The sequence below is a fragment of the Perna viridis genome, chromosome 12 (assembly GCF_037379345.1).
Source record: "Perna viridis isolate PV_CMFRI_1.1 ecotype Kerala chromosome 12, ASM3737934v1, whole genome shotgun sequence".
In the NCBI taxonomy this organism is placed as follows: Eukaryota; Metazoa; Mollusca; class Bivalvia; order Mytilida; family Mytilidae; genus Perna; species Perna viridis.
Genome location: NC_142456.1, coordinates 1,302,757 through 1,326,411, shown reverse-complemented (window position 1 = coordinate 1,326,411; position 23,655 = coordinate 1,302,757). Strand labels below are relative to the sequence as shown.

General features: G+C 31.8%; 1 protein-coding gene across 1 annotated transcript in view; it reads right to left on the bottom strand.

Annotated features, from left to right (window-relative positions):
• The window catches only part of LOC148600698 (metabotropic glutamate receptor 6-like), a 45,797-nt gene extending 24,318 nt beyond the window's left edge, over nucleotides 1–21,479 (bottom strand). Inside the window, exons 1-2 of the mRNA XM_088556274.1 lie at nucleotides 21,110–21,479; nucleotides 12,451–12,608 (exon numbers count right to left, since the gene is read on the bottom strand). Coding sequence (XP_088412400.1) covers nucleotides 12,451–12,608; nucleotides 21,110–21,479 — 528 coding nt within the window. The remainder of the gene's footprint in view (nucleotides 1–12,450; nucleotides 12,609–21,109) is intronic.
• Nucleotides 21,480–23,655: the final 2,176 nt, after the last annotated feature.

Below are 23,655 nucleotides of genomic sequence, written 5' to 3'. Positions count from 1 at the left end.
GCATCACAATTCAAGTACGTGACTTGGACATGACGAAATGAAACAAAAACGATCTGCATAGCTATACAATTTATCGAACGAAATAAATCGGTTTTAATGAGCGTTTTTAATAAGCAAAATTGTTTAAGAAACGACAAAGTCTGCCTTCGTTATCTCTTCCTTATTGTCTAAAAAGTCAAAGTAGGAAACCTTAAAATATGTCTACTCTTTTATGCCAAGTTTGTAGAAGTCAGTCACCAGTATCTTCCTTAGACTAAAGACGCATATGTATACATCCTGTACTGCTAATTGATCTCACTATCCCAGCGAACAGAGATAATTTGTTATAAAGAAATCGAACATGCTAATCCGATTAAGTAAAGAAGGACATGCAATCCATACGTAATAAATAAGAAATATTACAAACAATTGGTAAACATGAAATTGTAATCAAATACTGGTGCAACTTCTCTTAAGCAGGTAAGAACAATTAAATAGAAGTTAAATTAGGAAGCCGGTCTAGAGGATTCACTAAAAAACAAAACCTAACATTGTCCTTGGTTTTATGGCGATTCCACTCACTCCTTATTTCAAAGCAATGTTAAGTAAAACAAATTCTACTGACATTTTTTTTCCATTTGAGATTTTCCTTTATGAAACGGAGACCAAGGTTTAGTTATAACCAATATGTTATAACTATATATTATTATGTTAGTGCTATTAGTACAAGCTTATGATTAATCTTTCAGGAAGTACGACATTAAAATTACCAATAAATGCAACCGAAAATATATTTAATATCGGAACTCTAAACATGAAACAAAATAAAAAAAAATAAATAAATAAAATCTGCAAAAGCACAATCACTATGTCAACAATGAGGAAGAATATAAACGTTTTGATAAATTACGTTTAGTGCTGGAGGTAGGAGAAGTGAATGATAAGGATTTGTACCTCCGTCTACCATTTTATAAATCACAAAGTCCATGTTTAGCTTATGTGATACCCCAAGTTCGTTTGGTTTAAAATCTATGCAAATATGTATTGAAGAACATGTGAATGTTTCATAAAATCCCATGCAGTGTTACGGGTGGGGTAACTGATAAGAGATTAGTCCACCACTCTGAATGAAGTACGGGACTACCCTATCAATGTATACCTCATATTTGCATGTTAGGGTACCCGGTATAAAAAGTAAAACAAAGGTCATAAATGAAATACGAAACTTGAATCTACGACGGATTTATGAGACGTTTCCCATATACAAGATTTGATATAAGACTACGAAAAATGTTCGTAAAGAGAGCAGTAAGTCGTAATATTTCTAATGTAGCCTTGCATATTTGATAGAGTCGTGACGGACGCTGATTTAAAGTTCATTATTTCCATCCTCTCAAAGTTACATAACCAAACTAATATGTAAATTAAACGATAACGGTAATGATACGTCGACAAAAAACAGGAAAGGAATAAAACAAATGTATACATTTACATGACATTGACAATGGTTAAACAAAATACTTCACTGAGCAATGAAAGCTGATTTTCTATTCTGTTTTTTTTTCTCTAGGTTAGTGAACTTCAAATGAGTGTATAAAACAGGTTAAAGGTTAAAATATGTATATATAAATGGAAACAATAAGTAAAATCGGTACCCAAAACGCGAAATTTCAAAGATAAAAACAAACAGGAAAAAAAATAATTATGCAAAGAAATGAAATGTTACGATATTTGTAAAGACATATTTAAAACTTATAATACGAACACTAGGAACATATAAACACAAACATCTTTACAAATTAATCCAACAATGATATCATCGAAACTTAATAAATGAGCGAAAACACAGATGGAAAAACACAACACAACAAAAAAATTCGGAGGAACAGAAAGTGGTTCAGACTACATATATTCACCAAGTTCCCGATATGATTTCAACATTGAATAGATAAAATATAAATGAAATAAATAAATAATGGATTGATTCAAGTCTATTTTATCTTCCAACACTTCATGATTAGTTTCCAGTTGTATTCTGTGGCTAGTAAGAACTTTTAACACCCTGTTTTACTTATAAAATTTTCAACAAATAGTCTTATAAAATATGATACGGCAAGAATAACTATAACGTGTAGATATCAAAACGACACTTGAATATATTTCATCAACAACGATATATATTCGTATACTAGCATGAATAGGGAAAACTGAACTTTCGTACTGGGTAATGACGAACATTGTCTAAGCTAGATAGTGACTGTAATTTGAAATCATTTCATGCAATTTCCCATCCTCTATAGCGCTTTGTTCATTTCCAAGTATTAAAAATCACTCATTTCATCTACGCCGGAAAAACGTTCCTTCAATTCAATTAAAATCCAAACTAAGTTTTGCCGTTAGCGGTTCTGCTCTTTAAATTGCGATTTAGACATATTATTTCACCATTTTTGACAACAATGGTATTTTACGACATAAGATGATTCATTAGGTCTTAATACTTCTACAAAAAAAAGATCGATAAAACTTATATGCAGTTAAAAAAGATTTATATAATTCACCAGGCTTTACCGTTTAAAAATGAGCAGGTAATATGTGTGAACGGTGATAACAGATCAGATAGCAAAAAATACCGGATTTGACCTCAAAATTTTACAATGTGTACCCCTTGCCCTGTATTTTTCAGCACGCTAAAGTTTCCACTTTATTATGGTATTTTATTTTTAAATTCAAAGATTTTAAACGTCTATACAAACCGTCTAAGATTGAGTACACGTAGACTGATACGAATTAATTACTTTACACCAAACATTCCATACTCATATCAATTTATTAGCGTAAGCAGACTACGAAAGTCAATACAATTGAGATATGAAGAATGTATCAGTCGTATTAATGCTACAAGTTAACAAGCTAGTTTTTATGTACTTGTGTCATTGACAAGGAACTTATATACAACAGTCACATTCAACCAAATTTTTATAGAAGGTGTTTGTTTAAAACAACAAAACTTTAAAAACAAATTTAGAGAATTTTCTCTTATGTGTTATGCATGTATTCAGCAACTTTTGAAGTTGAAATCGTGTCACTTTTAGGTGAACGAACGAATCATGAAATTGACAGAAATTTATGTTGTGTAATTTATTCCATTGGTAACACTGTTTTTATACTGGATATTATTATAAATTAATTAATTAATACGTAATCGAAGGTGACTCAAAGGCACTTACCCTACAGATACATTAAGTAGCTGTCTTTGTAAGAGTAATCAAGGGAACCTATGTTATAGCGATAATCAAAAGAATGCAATCCAGGGACAAAGACCAGACGTGGAAAACAGACATACACAACAAAGAACATAAAGTAACTAAAATCATACATACAAAGTAAACAAAAGCAAAAACAACTCTGACTCCTCTAAAGACTGGGAAAATGGACCAGGTGCACCGGTAATGTAAGCGTCCTCTCTTTTGCTAGAAACACCCGCCGAGTTGCTAATAAAAAGTCAAGTCGGGATAGACAAACGAGGAAAGGAAAACTATGACCCGTTGAATAAATCAGTTTTCATGGTGCAGATGGATACACCATAACGATCTACGATTTCATGATGACAACCACAAAACTTCTGTAGTGATGACGTCAATCTTGTAGCAACATAAACCTGGTAAGCTCTGGCATAACGTATGAGTTGTTTTATAAACACCCCATACGGAGGTGCTGAAGGGATGTTGCCACAGATGAAAGGAAAGTTGACAATTCTGAATGAAAAGTCATCACGTTTGTCGTAAAGTTTGGTCAATAATTTTCCTTTACCATCGATTTCTAAGTGTAGATCAAGATATGAGGTTGACCCTACAGTGTCTGTATTATCCTTTATTTCAAGTTCTTTGCGGTAGCTGCGGTGTATCAAATCCCCGAAATTAGGATTGTTTAAAGATAATACGTCATCTATACAGCGAAAACTGAGATTAAAGGATCGAGCCAAACGATATTCTTTCTTTCAGATCAAATCAGGTATAAAGTCATCATCACAAAAGTGAAGGAATACGTCAGCCAGAATACATTTTCCTCTGTGTATTTGGAAGATGATTTGGAATTATTTCTTACAAAGTATGAGAAATCTCTACCAAGAACTATATATATGTATCTAGGTGTACCATCTTTTCTGGAAAAAAACAACGATGTATAATGTTTTTAAGTCGGGATTTTAACTGAGTATAGGGAATAGAAGTATACAGTGTTGAAAAATCATAGGTTTTATTAATATGATATTCAGATAATAGTCTTGAACTAATTTTCTTCAAAAAATCTTTTAATTTTTCAGAATCTACATTGAATCCAGTACATAGACGATAAATCACAATCATCGTCCTTAGTAGAGAGACCAAAAGAGGATAGCACAGATTTATGGTTTTCCACAATCTCCTTGGGGAGTGTGGTACCAGTAAATGTCTGATCACTGCTATTATTTTCTACGTCTACCTCTGATAATAAACATTTGACGTAAAACGTTTTGCAGACAAAAACATTGTTGTTTTGGGCTTTGTCTGCTGGTACGACAACATGTTTTTCATGTATAGTAGACAATGTTATTGCTACTTCGAGGTCTTTGAAAATCGATGTAGCTTTGGCACACCATGACCTACTGAAAACTTTCATTCGTTCCAAAATTATCTCATGGCCTTTTACAACTCTGACAGAGAATCAATGTCTTCTTGTTCTCGTTTTATCCATTTTCTTGCATAGTTCTCGACGGCATCCATAAGGACTTTAAAGTTATAATTCCAATTTATGAATGTTAAAATGGCTGATTCTTTAAGAATCATACAAAATCTGAAAAATGTGATACACCACAAAAAAGGCTACATATTTATATTTTTGTAAGTAAGTTGTTCTATGGGTCTTTACTATGAAATGTGTAATTATGCATTCAAATCTACCTGCTCTTAAGAGATACTTAACATGGAAAATCCAATAGATTCTATTGTATTTGAGCGTCATTTACTGAGTTATCTCCCTTAATTTTGAAATATACAGTGCCTTTTATATATTTTTGATCTCCTAACAACACGGGTTATATATAAAACGGAATGTTAATTTCTGCTTAATGTGGAAATGTAAACAAAATATCAAAAATCAAAATGTGTAGGTTTTTTACCCAGGAATCACATTTTGTATAATTCTTAGCTGGAGTGCTACATAATGTACTTAAATGTTTATTATTGTTTTTACTTTGTTATAATATGGCGTAGCAAAAGGCAATCGTCCTTGTGCATTTCACTATTTACTATATCCATAAAAAAAGTATATTTAATATGAAATTTATAAATATATCAATGATGTTAAAATGATTTTTATTATATCTATACAATATGAGAAAGAACCATATACATTGACTTTATGAAATTTTAAAGCAGTCGAATGTAAAAGTGAAAGACAAGGAAATACCTGATAAAAAAGATTAAAAAAACATCAAACAAAAACAACAACTTTTACTTTACATTTCATGACGGAACTAAACAGGAATTTTTTTTAAATTATGAATGTACAGCTGTGCTTTTTACGATTTTTTAAACTAATATATGATTACGGCAATAATTTTGAAATCGCACATGTGTTTCATAAGTAAAATTGACAACGTATGAACTAATTTAAGATTACTTCCAATGTATTTTTCTTTCTCTAAGCTAACTTATTATTGATGATTTTATCGAATTCGAGGCGTTTTCATGTACAAGAGTCAGACGGAGCTTGTTGCAAGGACGGTTATTGCACCAAAGATAATAGAAATGTTTATGATCCATTTACAAATGTATTCTCTTTATCTAAACTATGCATTTAATACAAGTTGATATTTTTCTTTTCCATATCACAAATGTCTGATATTCTTTATCTTATTTGTTCTGATTGGAATGAACTGATTCGTTCAACGTGTCATTGTTTTCATTTCCTCTTTCGTCTACCTAGGACTTGACTTTTCTTGAGCACCTCGGTGAGTGTTTCTAGGAAATCAGAGGACGCTTAGCCTACCGATGCACCTTGGCCATGCTCCTAGTTTTTGTGGAGTCCGAGTTGTTCTTTTACTTTTCCCATTGTTTTCTCTGGATTACATTCTTTAAATTTCTGCTAGAATCTCTGTCCCTTATTACTCTTTACAAAATCTAAATAGATACAATGTTTTTACAAAACAAGACTCATTGAAAGTACGAGAAGATAAAGTGTCTCAGTACCGAATGATCAATAAGGAATTGGTAGAAAGGATATTGAACTTTGAACTTAGAAATATAGATACAACCTTTGTAATGCAAGCGTTTAGTAGCAAGACAATCTAAGATATCGAAGAAAGCACCTTCATAGAAAGATTCAGTGACCAGATTCAAATGATAATTGGCGATAGAACGGATGGTTTTACTATACAGTCTTTCTGAGCAACACTGTTTTGATAAGCAGATAAGCGGTAAAACATCAAATCAGGGTATCAAAATGAAATTAAAACATACTTTACAATTTTAGGAAGGAGAAGTGAAGCCTTATGAAAATTATCCGAGACTTTCGCGTTGACAATAATAAGTGTTTTGCATATAGCTGAAATACGAAAATAGATTTTCTAGGAAGAACAGATACAATTAGCAGAGAACAAAGACAAAACGAAACGAAAAAAAAAAGGCAAATAAAACGTCAGTAGTTATATTTTGAAATTGATATCAGTTGTGTAAATGATTCTTGAAGATATAAGAATAAAGAGGTTTATCAGGCAGAAACCTACCCGAGTTGAATTATCTCCCATTTCATTGTGATTTTCGTCTGTCGTGAGAGAAATTGGATGCGATAGGCCGTTCTTGGTTCTGATACTGAAAATGCCGAATATGAGCGACATTCACATGTTGATAACACATGACTTGTAAAACGTGCTTTCTACATGTATAGTGAATAGCAGACAGCTAATGTGGATCGTGTCGTTTGCTTGACAGATATGTAAAACAAGGATTTCTCGGGATGGATAAGTTTTGAAAAAAATCGTAATCTGGTTGTAAATTGTGGTGCACTGATGATATATTTTGGTTTAAAATTGAATCATTTACATTAATTTTATGGTAAGTGTTTCTAGTTCCATAAAAAGTAAAAAAAATCCTTCCGATGTTTTATATAGAAAGAGTAATCAAGAGAACCAAGGTTATAGCGGTAATCAAAAGAATGTAATCCAGGGACAAAGACCAGACATGGAAAACAGACATACACAACGAAGAACATAAAGTAACTAAAATCATACATACAAAGTAACAAAAGTAAATGAGCAACTCGGACTCCACTAAAAACTGTGAGCATGGACCAGGTGAACCGGTAGGGTAAGCGTCCTGAAGTTGTATATTTAAACATACAATTTTACTTGAAGACACAGCACACATACATTATTAAGTATTCATGTGAATGTAAACAAAAAGGGTCAAAGGTGGTAATGTGGAACGTACATGTACTGTCCTATAGCTTCATTCTTAATTTCAATCGTCGCACAGTTATCGTGTATTAAAATAAGAGAAGGATATAATTATTACAAATGAAGGGTTCTCATAATATGACAAGTTACGAATTATGGAAAGATTCAATGCAAATTTTATGTCAAGACACTATATGTTCTATCGCGCGGATGTGACACCCAGCTAGATTTGAATTCGTCACAAGTTTTGTTAGGCACCATTTTTTATAAGTGAGGTGAGAGCGTTTTTTTTAAAAAATAAAAATGGAGTTCCAAATTCTGTGATTTTTTAATCATATTTATTGAATAAAAATATTATATTTTGACATCAAATCCAAGCCCCAATCCAAAGTTTTATTTTGAACTATCATTTTTTCTTTAAGTGTCTCCAATATTATTTTACAGGGAAAGTACAGATAAGTGTGATTGGACAGTTCTTGTGGATTGGATCAACATGTGTTATACCCAGTCGAACAGCATATAAGAACACATTTATCAAATATTTGAAGACGACAACAACTGGATAAAACGAAAAATAAAATAAAATTCAATATTATCGTGCTGTTACTACAATGAATTCCGCTTTAATCCTTGGTTAAGTTATTACCAACAAAACGAAAAATGTAGAGTTCTGTAGTATCAAGTTTGAATGCTGTGTTGATACTTGCCCAAATTCATACGGTCGCATCAAAACTGCAACCTGGAAAGCTTTACATTCCTTGTCGAATTAGAATTGGTTACTATTAGGTTGTATTTTACTTGCAGATCCAATATATGGGATTTTCAGGGGTAATAAGTAGGAAGTACAAGCTGGTAACCCAGGCAATGTTTTATACTTTCTGCATTTTATTTAAATTTTATCCAAAATTTGGTAGCCCAGCTCAAAATGTAGTAGCCATGGGCTACTGGGCGACTGTTAATTTTTATCCCTGATTTTTGTTACACAAAGTTGACCCGTCTTTATTAAGTAAACTTCAACAAAAAGGATGAAAACTCATTGAATTTAAATTGTGGTTATTATAGTATTTATACAAATACATAGATAGATTCAATACGTTTGTTGATAAAAAGGTGTGAGATACATGCTGTCAGCTATACGGAAAGATCCAGGTCTACACAAGATTGAGTTGACCTTGATACAAATTTTATAATATGCAGCTAGGGTAAAAGAAGGTTTGTATTGGGGTTTTGGAGGAATGTGGTGTAGTCCTCTGATCAACCAAAGTTATGTCGGCATCGGGATGTTTTCTTGATGTTGCATCCTATACACTGTGTGCACGTGTGTAGTGTATTTGCCTTTTCTATTGAAAAAAAAAACGGCATAGTGTTAAAAGTCCCGACTCAATCAAACTTTTTTTTCTATTTTGATTTAAAAAAATCCACAATTTGGCATGCTAGTAGATACAACTTTGACGGACTTGTCTAATTTTCCTAATTAAACGTACCCCTACTCAACATTATTTGTAAAGAAGATCGTGACTTTGTCTGATTATTATTTGAGACAGTTTTTGTTAATAGTACAGTGTTTAATAATGATATTCATAATCTAAACAATCTAAACATAATCTAAACATAATCTAAATTGAAAATAATAAATTTTTTGTCTTAAAGTAACTTTTAAAGTCATTAGCAACGGCAAAAATACAACAGTATTAACTTTTCAGCCTCAACTATACGACAGGGCGATTTCTATTGTTCTCGTAGCTGTAGGTTTCTGCCTATTATGCGTAAAAATTGACATTATATACATATTGTACATTTTTCATCGTTTACTTAAACAAAGCCTTCCTCTGAAAATGCGTGCGATATAAATACAAGCACTTTTTTTTTGAGGACGCGAATCCTTACAATGTAGTTAATGGATATCTAAACTATTATTACTCTGCTAAAGGGAAGAACTCGAAGGAAGGCGGTTAACACTAGTTAATTATCAACGCAAAATAATGTCGGTGATATCGTAGGTTTAATAATTGATATATATGAATATGTGTCTCAAAAGAAATTGAATGAATAGTTTTTTTTTGTTTTTTGTTTGTTTGTTTGTTTGTTTGTTTGTTGTTGTTGATAATTTCAAAATACTTTATTGTTACATAACAATATGATATAAGAAGGAAAAAGATAGATATTTAATAACAAAAATCAAAGACAAAATTAAAAATTAAAAAAAACCTAGAATTGTTTATCAGATTGTACTTGTATCAGGGTGTATGTCATGTATCAGAAGTCGGGAATGCTGTTACTGTAAACAAGAGACCCTGAATGTCTTATAGTTTATGCGAACATTATCGTATGGAACACATCAACGTTTATTAAATCTAGATGTCTTTTGAAACTTATTTCTGAATCCTTATTGGAATTTATTATATACTAGTTTGTAGCACTAAAATAACTATATTATAACAACAACTTTACATATATTTTACATACTATAACAATTAATATCAATTACGCGCAAAAGCGTGCGGGCAATTATGAAAAGAGGGTAATCTTCACGGCAGTCTCTCTTAAAAATGCAAAAAAAAAATCCGCACATTGTGTCGTAATGTCATTATCACGCAATTTTATATTAACATTGCGCTAGCTTCTGGCTTCTGGATGATACCTTAACACTTCAAATACTTACGTTCATGTCCGTAGATACGTGTATAAAGATGATGCATACCTGAAGTACAAATATTATCTAAGTTTCCCACATCTACCTGTTGGTTGTACAAGATACTGAAGGTATAAAATGCTTCAATATCTACTGATATAATTTGTCTGAATATTTTTTCTCTCGATGTTAACCCTATAATATATATTGTTTTCACAAAGAATATGAGAAAATCGTATCATTTCATAAGTGGAGAGTTCTAACCATTGTAAAACCCTACAGGTCATAAAATTTATATATATAAGGGTCTAAAACATTCCAAACGATGTTAGAACTCTCAAATTTGCGAAGCAAATTTTTGGTCGTTCCCATCCGCGGGACTCGAACTCGTACCGCTGTGACATCTATGGCGACACCGCCTGCACTAAGTCCAGATATATATATAACGGAATTTGAAAATACTTTTTTAAAAATGTTCAAAGCTTTTTTTTCCTTTCCATATTATTTTCCTCCCAACAAGAAATTTTAATCTCATCTCTCTTATTTCTTTAAAGATGACGTTGTGTTGGTGCTAGAATGTGCCTGACGTTCACGTCACGAGGAATTGTTAACTATATGTACATCCGGCAAAATTGCCCGGTAACACCCGGATATATAGGATTGTAAAAACGTGTTCCTAGAAATCAAAACGATTGAAATTTACTCATACGGAGTAAAAACATGTTTTACCAGAGTAATTACTTAGTATAAGGACACATAGTATATAGGATAAAGGTACTTTGCAATTAATTCAAGTTTTGCGATTGGTAAATTAATAAAATTATACATTTCTCCATTCCGACGTGTTTACATCCTTCCGGTTATTTCCAACGTCAATTTCGTTTGTTTAAATTTCATTATTTATAATTGTATTCCAGCAGGTAAATGTTAAACCAGGCAGGCCAATTGAAAATTTAACTTATTCCAGTTATTTTCGCTGTGTGAGTTGGTATGTTCAAGTGTCATCATTAGAGTATTATATATTTTTCTAAAAAGAATTTCCACACATTGAAATAACGTAACTGGGCTGCATTTTATATTGTTATAATCTGCATGGAAGGAACCAAATATTTCTTTAATTGTATTTATCAATACTAAACATCAAAACATCGCTTTATTCTTTTCTAAAAGCTTTTGCTGACTTATGGCGATATTGTAGAACAAATCATGATAATGTTATGACAAATCAACACAACTAATGTTGACTCATGGTTGTATCTCTTGAGGTTATTTGTAGTTGAAAAAAATACATCTATGTCAGTCTTAATAGTAAATCATATCGGCATATAAATTGATGAGTGTCATTTTTTAAAGTAGTGTTTAAACGTAGATCCAATAAAAATAAACAGTTGCAAACTACATGACACGACTTGTGGACACAATTTGATGCAATATTGCTAGGATCATTACCACACCGCCTTGGTGCTCTGACTTTGATTCAGTGTGAATCAGTACCACAACGTTTTGTTGCTCTGACCTTGATTCATTGTGAATCATTACCACACAGCCTTGGTACTCTGACCTTGATTCAGTGTGAATCATTACCACAACGCCTTGGTGCTCTGCCCTTGATTCAGTTTGAATCAGTACCACAACGTCTTGTTGCTCTGACCTTGATTCAATGTAAATCATTACCACAACGCCTTGGTGCTGTGACCTTGATTCAGTGTTAATCATTACTACACCGCCTTGGTGCTGTGACCTTGTATCAGTGTTAATCATAACCACACCGCCTTGGTGCTGTGACCTTGATTCTGTGTCAATCATTACCACATCGTCTTGGTGCTCTGACCTTGATTCAGTGTTAATCATTACCACACTGTTTCTTGGTTTTACCTTGATTCAGTATAAACCATCACCCGCTTCCATTTTGCCATTACCTTGCTTCTATTCATACATTTGTACAACTATTAACAATAAGCAACGTAACCCATAATGACTCCGCCTATTGTATTGTTGAATCAACTTTAATGAACATAATATTCATAAAGTATTGGAATTCTAAACACAGTTTTTGACAATTTCTCTCTTAATGAAAACAAACTTCAACAAGAACGTTAATTGGTTTTATTGTAACATAATTTATATTAAGCGATAAGTTTGAAAAAAATCTGGTTGAATTTTATAATAAATTTGGTAAACACATATGCAATCAAATATTCCAATAAAAGGTCGTTCTTACACATTTTGATTGTATTAATTATCTCCATTTAGGATATTTATGAGTCAGTGTGGCGATTCCTATAGTTAGGACAACAACAACAAAAACAAAAACAAAAGCTATAGCACAACAAAAAACGGACACAAAATGTAAACATTAACAAATAGCACAAAACACACACAAAATTAAAAAAAAAAAAAAAACTACCTGAGGAATCTCAAACAGTTTTAGGAGTGTAGCCACTTGAATAGAAGTAACACTAGATGGCGCTCCAATGACACCTGGTATAACAGGTAATTGAACTACTGGTGGAGAGTTATCTGCACATTTGAAGACTTCCGTTCCTCCAACGTTTGCGACAGATCCTATCAAAATACCAAATAAAGAGTACATGTACATCGTATCAGCAATTATTTATATAAACAGATATAAATAGCTATAGACGAATTTATCAATTAAGGTTAAATTGCGTTTCCTTTTTAATCCTGTTATTGGGTTGAACATTTTCTATTTATTAGAAATTTGTATTGAAAATTCATTATCTGTATGAGGAAGATTGAAGATCTATAATGAAGTAAAGGTATTTTTACTATTAATTAGAAAGATTCAAATACATTAGTATTGTTTGTTTGTTATGAAAAATGCCAAAGCTGGCCGTGTATTGCATTTGCCCTATACCATGCAAACGACATGACCATGCTTAAATGTTTGGATTATAATGGTTGTATACGATGTTGGGATAGCGATATCCCTCTTAGATTTAGTTATTCAAATTAAAAAGATTTTGTTAACGACACAAATACAGACTGCATGCATAGGGAAACATAAATTTTGCTTTCTAACCCAGGACAATTGCTTCTAAACCGGGTGTGTTTGCCTCAATTTGTTATTCTGACTATATGTGTCTAGATTTGTCATAATGACTCCCGTTTGACTCGATTTTTACACTGACCCTCTTTTCTGAATCGATCTGTTATACTCATTCTACTTTTAACCGTTTTCCAGAGTTTATCGGTTATTGTGTTATTTTTGTTTTATTTATTTATTTATTTTTATTTATTTATTTTGATTAAGTAAATGGATGAAGATAACTTTTTTAAAATCAAAACTAACGGACAATAACTATCAACGCCATTTCCCGTTTTCCGAACTAGTGGTTAGATGCGTAGACAACATCGCTAGGTACTTCTTTTTCTATACCCCTTTTTTATAAAAAAAAAATTAAACAACTAAATAATTAAAATGCTTTTTTGAAACGCGAAATAGCATGTGTTTACAAAAGTTTTGTTGACCTCTAAGTTAATAAAATAGATTTTTTATCGATTGACGTAAGTTTTGCAATTATTTTAAAAGAATGTTTGTATGACACTTCCTTGTTTCTTCTGGAAAAAAAATTACTTTCATATTTCTTTTATCAAAATATAAACATATATACATCATCGTGCGTACTGGTGGTTGCATACGTAACGCTAGGTGGTTAACGTGTATATATGTGATACGATTACCATTTTCTCTTTTTCAATGCTCTTCTCAGCACGTTGATATTATAAATATTGTCAAAAAAGACGGAAAATTGTTGTGTTTTTTTTTAATATATGAAGGATTTAAACTTGTCACCACGAGAAATAAAGTATTCATCACTCCTACAAACAAAATCTTTCTGGAGTTATAGTTAATCCTTTTATCGTCTTTATGCATGCTCTAGTCGTAATGAAGCTAAAATTCAATTTCCCTTTAGCATCCGTTTTACATTGATCAGAAATGCACTTGACTTTACCAACAATTCAAATCCTTTAAACATCAATGCATTAGACTATTACGGAACAACACGTGTGTCATTATTCCAATAATTATTTCCGTAAATCTGATAAAAGACGAGAAAATTAAATTAAAATGAACTTGTTTTTTTCTTTTACACCTATTTCACATGATTAATCGTTAAACATCAAAAAGTTGTAGTATAATTTGATTGTTAACACATGAATTTATCCTGTTTTGAAATACTTCGTACAATTTAAAGTAGATAACAGGCAAAACGTGGCATAACCAGTCAATAGTATGAAAGCATCCACATGCTTAAGGAAATAGCGTAATCAGTTTCATCTCATAAATGCCGGACAATTGTAACTAAACGCATTTCGGACCATACACATTCGAGGCTAACGTTAGGAAAATTCAAACCGTATACCAGAAAACTGAGCTTACAAAATGAAGAATGTTATGAATTAAAATTGTTTGAGCGTTTCCGGTGTTACCTATCTTTTGATATCAGGTACTGTAAACATATTAATTTTCGCGGTTGCTAATTTCCGCTGCTCCTGTCAAAGAACATATTTTCGGGAATCAATTTTCGTGTTTTCAAAAAAGACTAGCGTTATTTCGTGTTGAAAATCAATTTCACGGGTACCATCTTTCGCGTAGGTTCTACTATTTTTTAGTAGCACATATATGGTAAGTAATTTTAAAAATACAAGATTGTAGGCACATACTTTTAATGATGAAGAAAGTAGCACCAGTTCAATTGACTTAGTGTAGCATTGATGAGATTTTAGAAACTGGTAACAAGAACAGCCATGCAGGATGGTTAAACTTCTTTTTCGTTATCATCTTAGAAGAGCAAACCTTTCTTTCATTAGCACCTTAAAATGCTAGAGTTTTCCTTTGTTACCAAATACTTTCGATGCAATATGTGAAGTATAAGAAAGTGACATTGACAAATACAAAATGATTGATGGTTACACTTTTTATCTAAACCCGGTCTTTTTGCAAAAAGTAATGGTAGAAAATAAACAAAATTTTTCTGGTTTAAAAAACAATTACGGCAATACGTCTAAAGTGTTGTAACTGGACTGTGAAGACTGTAAAGCAAGGGGTAATTAGTACCAAGGCTGACAATAATTATAGAGTGTGTAAGAAAAAAAATGTTTTACATTCAACATAATAAACAAACCTTTAATATATACAAATCAAATGCAAGATAAATGCAAATCACTTATCTTTCAGTCTAAAGAAAGAACGTGTATCCGTATAAACACATGTCAATTTGTTCGTACATGTAACTCCATTTTATGGGCTTTTATAAAATGGACGTCTAGACAAACTCCAGGGGACATAAAATCAATCTGTTCGCTAAATCAGCTCAATGTGCTGATAATTGTTATAAATGCATAAAAATAGGAAATGAGTCTGAAAGCTGCCAGTACGGTAAATTGAAATCCAAATTACCATTTATAACCATTAACTCGAAATTCTACTCTTCATCATACAATTCTGGAATGCCTTAACAAAATGGCAATTGTTTGCTTTTATATAGCAAATATTCCATTTTCGTAGTTTTTAGTTTGAATGACATGTATGATATTGGAATCATAATAGACGTTAAACACCATAAATAATGCTACCTGTTCATTGTACTCCAAGTCTTTTTTGAAACAATGAGTACGTGGTATATAAAAATAAGAGCTGTGGTATGATGAATAATGAGACAGGTCATCCGCCAAACGATAAAACTTCTACTGGTTACTCTACAGTTTTCAATGATGGGAAAAACCCGTACTGTGAAGAAAGTTATAAAAAAAGCCCCTACAACAAATGAACTGAAACTATTAATAAAAGGCGAAAATTAACATGATCTATTTAGTAAAAACGCAAAACGAAAAACAAAGAACATAAAATATCAACGACAGCCACTTGTTGCAAGCTTGAGACAGGAGTACAAGTTATGTGGGGGAGTTAAACATATTTGTAAGCGTCCAGCCCTTTCCCTAACCTGGCAGAGTGGTGGGAAAATACAACAATAAAACGAACTATTAATATCTATCCAATGTGGATTTAACTTTTTGAGCATTGCTTGGTTATATCCAGGGACAAAGAAAACATTATCTCATTTCATTTAAACGTCAAAGAGTAATCAAGGAAACCAAGGCCACAGCAGCAATCAAAAGAATTTCCAGACACGGAAAACAGACACACACAACAAAGAACACAAAGTAAATTAAACCATACATACAAAGTAACAAAAGTAAATGAGCAACTCGGACTCCATTAAGAACTGGGAGCATGGACCAGGTGCACCGGTAGGGTAAGCGTCCTCTGCTTTTCTAAAAACACCCACCGAGTTGCTCATAAAAAGTCAAGTCCGGGGTAGACAAACGAGGAAAGGTAAACTATGACCCGTTGAATAAATCAGTTTTCATGGTGCTGATGGATACATCATAACGATCCACGAGTTCATGATGATGACCATAAAACTTTTGTAGTGATGACAATTTTAAAACAACATAACCCTGTTCCAGAAGCCTATTTGTTAGACTTCTAGCACGATACAAAAAGTCCAGGACCTGGTGCACAGGTAGGGTAAGCATGCTCTGATATTTTCTAGAAACACCCGCGGAGTTGTTCATAAAATGTCAAATGTGAGGTAGATGAAAAAGAAAAGGAAAGACTGTGACACGTTGAACAAATCAGTTTTCATGGCGCAGATAGATACACTGTAACGATTTTAGAGTACATGGCGATAACCATAGAACTTTTGTAGTGATGACTTCAATCTTGTAGAAAACATAACTCTGTTCCATAAGCCTACATGTTAGAAGTCTAGCGCGATACAAAAATCTGCATAGTTTCGGCAAGCTATGGCATAACGTATGAGTTGTGATATGAACACTCCATACACTGGAGCCGAAGGAATTTTGCCATAGACGAAAGGAAAGTTGACAATTCTGAATGAAAAGTCATCACGTTTGTTTTAAAATTTGGTCAATAGTTTTCCTTTACCATCGATTTCTAAGTGTAGGTCAAGATATGAGGCTGACTTCACAGTGTCTGTAGTATCCTTCATCTCAAGTTCTTTTGGGTAGATGCGATGTATCAAATCACCGAAATTAGGATTGTTTAAAGATAATACGTCATCTATATAGCGGAAACTGAGATTGAAGGATCTAGCCAAACGATATTTATTCTTTCTGATCAAATCAGCTATAGAATCAGCCTCATAAGAGTGAAGAAATAGATCAGCAAGTAAAGGAGCACAATTTGTTCCCATTGGAATGCCGATGGTTTGTTAAAAAACACGTCCACCACACTGGACAAATATTTTGTCGATTGAAAATTTCAGCATTTTGTAAACATCTTCCTCTGTATATTTGGAAGATGATTTGGAATTATTTCTTACAAAGTATGAGGAATCTCTACCAAGAACTATATATTTGTATCTAGGCGTGCCATCTTTTTTGGAAAAAACAACGATGTTTAAAGATTTTAAGTCGGGATTTTAACTGAGTAAGGGGAATAGAAGTATGCAGTGTTGAAAAATCAAAGCTAGTGCAATCATTATTTTATTTTTTTTTTTTTTAATTAATGTTCTCTGTGCGACTGTAATATATTTACATCCTCATTCCTAATCATCCACCGAAAAAAGAAAAATTAAAACAAACAGTCAAACTACACAGCGAAATAGATAAAATATAAATACGTGTAATACTCAGAAAGCTTTCGTTTTGAATTTAAGATTACATTGTAAGTACAAAGAACAGTTTGAGTTCCTTGACTGGTACAAGATTGTAAATGATCTAATAAAATGAGATCAAGCTTGTTTTTAATTCAAAATACAAAATTCACTTATTCCAAATATATTTGGGTATCATGTTACAAGCAAACGATATATACAATGAGCACCATAGCATAAAATAAAACAAAATCCTACATGAACTAATCAATGGATACCTGTCAAAACGCTGCGATGGGAGACGTTAAAAGGGGGATATAATATGAACTTGTAAAACAATACTGCTGATTATAGACACAACGTTGGTACATACCTAATTCAAGAATCGCATTTCGTGATACAAATCATCAAATATTAATGAAGGTGTTCTTACCGTAAATCAATGCAAGGCCCTTTAACAACAGTGCAAACGCAAGCTATTGTGTTTTTTTTTCAAGGGCCAAGGTACAGGAATAAAAACCAAAATAAAGTTGAGCGATATCGATAATGGAAATCAAGAGTTTATTAACTCCTTTAGACTACACTTCTGTACTTATCAATACCAGCAATAAATGCGTTATTTACTTCTTAGTCTTCATCGGGATTGACCCCAATCAACAAAGTTTTACGGCGAATGAATAAACGGAATAATATGTCTTCATTTATTACCATGCTGTCAGTATCAAACTTTCCTATCTACAGCAGATGTGCGTTTGTGATGGTCTTAGGAAGATTGAATTACCGATCCACAGACCTTAAGTAGTACTTAGTGAAGTGGAATGAATATGATGCAATAGTTTATTTGAATGAAAATAATGTAGCGCGATACACTATATGGTTGCATCACATAATAACTGGCTCTATTTCGGATTCTTTTTTTAGATATAAAACACATTTCTTAACAAATAATATATCTGTTAGAAATGTAAGAGTAATGATGCTAAGTATTTTCTCGCTTACTGATTACTACCATTAAATCTGGCGACATATAATCAGAAAACATACACAACTGAAGGATGAAAATTAAATTCATTTGAATATCAGGTCGGCGTACGGTTGAAATAATTCATTATGACATTTACGCATTGATGGACATTATCGAAGATACTTCATTTATAAATTTGTTGCATAATAAAAAACAGACAAAAAAATAAATAAATAAAATAAACAAATAAAATAAATAAATATAAAATATAAAATATAAAACATAAATAAATAAAAATAATAATAATAATAATAAAATAACAATAAAAAAATACACTCAAAACAAAAAAATAAATTATAGGCATTGTAAATCTAAGCAAATGATCACCACACATTAAGAGGAACGGCGGTTGAATATGAGATGTCAAACTCGGTGAAGATGATAAATAATTTGTTACAGAAAGCTTTATTCTACCGTCAATGTGATGTAAACCAATTAATTATTGGAATCAAAGCACTGCTTGTGAGAAAATCCTTTTACTATCATCAGTTCTGTTGTGTCTTGTCGATTTTTCAATTTAGTAGTACATCCAATATCTGTTCGTTCAACATGTATTTTTGTTTATAATATATAAATTGTACAGTCAAACCTATGTAAATCGATCCCTGAATAATCCAAAAACCCGTCTAAACCGAACCCTGAATAATCCAAAAACCTGTCTAGCTCTGCAACTTCTTTAAATTCCTATATATTAGCTTAGATGTAGTTTGAACCTTTGTAATTCAAATATCTATTTCAAACGAAAAATAAAAAAGTCCTAACGGGTTGGTTAAAATTGTATCCATGTATTTATAACCTCGATTATCTCAAGGACGCATAGTAGATTCAAAAGCAGGATACCGCAGTACCTTTAATAACAATCAATCAATCAATATACATATCAAGCCGAAACTTTGTTTCTAAATTTATAATAATTTGCGTTTAAATTAGATTTATCATTTAAATTGAAAACAAATGACGAAATGTTTTCATTAGTTAAGAATTGTTTCTATAAAAATATTTTGCACAAATGCCCATTTTAATAACAATATCAATATAAATGGTTTACACAAATTATTTTTTGAAGGGAATTTTTCTATGAATCAAATCATACCCTAATATTGTTTTGTATTAATATTCATGAACTTAAATTGAGAAAAACGAATAGGGAGATCACAAAAAAGACACTTTTGATAAAAATCTATCATTATTAAAGCAGAATGTAAGACACAGTAAGTATATTGCGTTAATATTCTATTGCAAATGATTAAGTGCTGTTTGGAGAAACTTACGCAAAATCGACATCATGACGAAACCAATGGAGTTGTTTTGTAGTATTGAAACAATATAGCTAAAACACACAGTGTTTTGAAAAATAAACGACAGAAACAAGAAAACACAAGAAAAAAGAATACAATAAAATGATATAAAAATCAAATACAAATATTAAAAAACCCTTGCAATAACAAAGAGCTTTGTAAAGCAAATACTTTCAAGACAAAATGAAGAAAACGGAAAACACAAGTATGAAGCAACAAAACATGTTCTTAGAAGCAAATATTTTTGTTAAGAAAGTTAAGTTTATGCATCTCTGGGTAATTCAACCGATCTGAGGCAAACAAATCTAATAAATTCTGACAATATTATAAACCTTTCACTCATAGAACATTCATATTGTTTTGGTACTTTCACGGTTTTTTCTTTGAATCTTTTTATTCGAAAACAAAATCTTAACAAATGGATACGCGTTGTATATTCTAATGTTTGTGTGTCTTTTCATGCGTAAAATACTGAAAATAAAGAAAATAATGTAACCAACTGTAACTTTTGTCATGCATTTTTTTTTCATATTTATATTTACATAATTAGCGTGTAAAAAAGTACTTGAGGGGACTGGGACTCGAAAGTCAAAGGAATATTCTCGCTGATATCAATTTTCTTAGTTTAAAAATAATTAGTGTTACACTGTGTTACAAATTAATATATACAACTGGCAAGTAATAGGTTAAATCTGCTAATAATCGGAACACCATGCACAAACAATGAGATGTGGCATTGCGGCCCAGAAATTTGAAAAGATTATTTTGTCGACTGTTCAATATTTAGTTTCCTTCATAGATTTATATTCATTTGTTATCTGTCATGTGTCTTCTTGTAATAAATTGTCTTTTCTTTGTATACGATGTAAACAAACAGATATCCTCACTTTAAAGAAAAATGATCGTAAAACATTACGCTAAATAATTTCTCAAGCACAACATACCTAATAATAGGGTAAGGAAAAAAAAAACATTTTATTTCTTGTTTTATAGACTGCGGTAGGATATTATGCATGCTGTTATAAAGGAATAGTGTACCACACCGCAGCTTTAAATTCTTTAAAGTTCAAGACACGACAAAATATAATGTTCCCTTACCTCTAATAAAATCAACAGCCTGTTCAAGACCGTAAATATCTCGATCACAATCGTCTTTTGCTAAAACTCCGATTGTAAAGCCAGGCAGAAAATGGCCTTCGTTTATTTTATCTAATGTAAACATCATACATTCGAGGGCTTGAATTCCGCCTTGTGACATTATACGTCCGCATATTTTGTCCTCGCTACGCTCGTGTACCATGTGTAATGCTCCAAGAATGATGTCCCCAGGTATTTCTGCTTGCAGTTCATGTCGGGGCCACGTGTAGTTGCCGTACTTCCCTTGATGTAATACACCAGGTGATTTGGTAAAAGATGCATATACGATTGAATAAAACGCAAACAGGAAATATTGTTCATAGTTTTTCATTTCTAAACATAAAAAACTCTGCTGAATTGTTTCGTATATGTTTACAACATATTTCATTTAAAGTTATCGGATTTTATCAAAACTATGCACACATATTTATGTTTGTACATCACATTATGATACTTAAAATGTTACTTAAATTTTGCAGGAATACGATTATTGCTTAGGCAACTAACATGAAATATTTTTTGTCACAAAACACCAGTCAAAATTCCTCTCTGCTCAGCATAGTGAAAATAAACACGCGGTATAGTCAGGTTAAGCCAGTTGCAAAGTGTCAAATCGATGATATATTTAGTTCCATGCTATAAATGGTATCTATTGGTGTTAAGGCTGGAATGATCAAAGATTATATGAAATTGGAAAAATCCAGTTCCCTGATATAGAATGTAATCAGTTCCGGCAATTATAATCAGATGGTCGATATTCTTCTAGTAATTAATAAACAAATCCTTCAAATATAACCTAAGTGAACACATTAAGATGAACAATTCGATGACAAAGCTTTGGAATTACCAAGAGGTTAATGACAATTTCGATTGAGCTAAAGTTCTTACCTATATAGTATTTCTGCTGTTAAATCGCATGCATTGATACGTCGTTGAATTTCGAAAAAAAGTAAATCAAGTCCTTTATTTAGTCATGTAGCTTTTATATTTGAGTTCAATTATTACCAGGGGATATACAAAAATAAAAATCCAGTCAACTATTTAAAGAGATTAGGAATGATATCAATAATTGTACTTTATGTAATTGACATTACTCTCTATCGCTTTTTTATATATAAAGAAGGTGTTACTCTTTGTTACAGGGTGTTCTTGGAATATTAGGTTGATTTTTATTTTTGAACATAATACTTAAACTAGAGTAACCTCTTCAGTAAAACCTATAATAAATGAATGGCGTGTCATATTTATTGGTTGATCTCTTTTATTTTCACGACATTTCTTTAATTGAATCATGTTTTGGTTCTGTAGATTTGCTTTCCGTAACAATTAGTTGTGTTATGTCTGACATTGACCACAAATTAGAAACCAAACACCTTACAATGACATTAGTTTTAATCGCAGTTCATGAATATCTTTGTTTAAAATACAGGCTTGATAACTGACTTGATAGATGACTTGAGACCTAGCATTTGATGTAAAAAGTGTTGTTCTTTTATTTAATCAAGTCATGAATTAGGAGCTTGTGAGTTTCGATGCATATCAAAGCTTTTGCTACTGACTAAAGATATGTTGGAGTTGAAAATTACAGTATCAAATAATCGATATTACAAATTAAAAAGAGAAACTAGATAAAAAGAAATAAGTTTAATGAATAAGTCTAGAGAATAAGTAGTAATGAAACAAACTATTCATGTTATTGTCAAGGAAGGAAGACTTAACCTCCGATAAACAATAAACGAATTCGTTAATTATAGTGGAGACTTAAGTTACTGTAGACAGACATAGTTGTGTTTTCATTGATAGGTCTACACAAATAAAGTTATCCCTGAACTTTTAGCTGATAATAGGATAATCTAAATATATTTGAGTTCAGTCAATCGCATCCGTGGGATACTGATAACGTATTAATTTTTGCGTTTCATAATTTTCTCGGATTCTGTCAAAGTAACATATTCGCGGGTATCAATTTTCGTGGGTTTAAAAACAGATCAGCGTTATTTCGTGTTGAAAACCAATTTCGCGGGTAATATCTTTCGCGGTTATCTGTGCACCATGAACATGGCGATAAATGGTACACCGCAAAAATTAATACGTTTACAGTACATTCCTGAAACATTTATTTATCTTATTAACCCTTTCATGCTCGTTTCTAAGCACGTTCTTCTGCAATGTTAATGCGACAATCTGTAATCTGTAATTTTGAACGAGAAAACTTATAATCATGCATAACAGACTTGAATATATGCAATAATGAAAATCAACCTAGGTTACTTTAGGCATGTAAAGTAGGTTTTGTTATTGAATTAAGAAAACTTGAGACTGGGTAATTATAGGTTTTAATCACCAGTAAATAAATATGTTCTTATACTCCATGCTACTGAATAGAATTTAGTGAAACAAATATTTAAAAAATGACCTTTTCATCGTTCAAGGTTATTTTTGATTTTTTTGTTTTTTTTTTTGTTTTTTTGTTTTTTTATTGTTTTTTGTTTTTTGTTTTTTTGTTT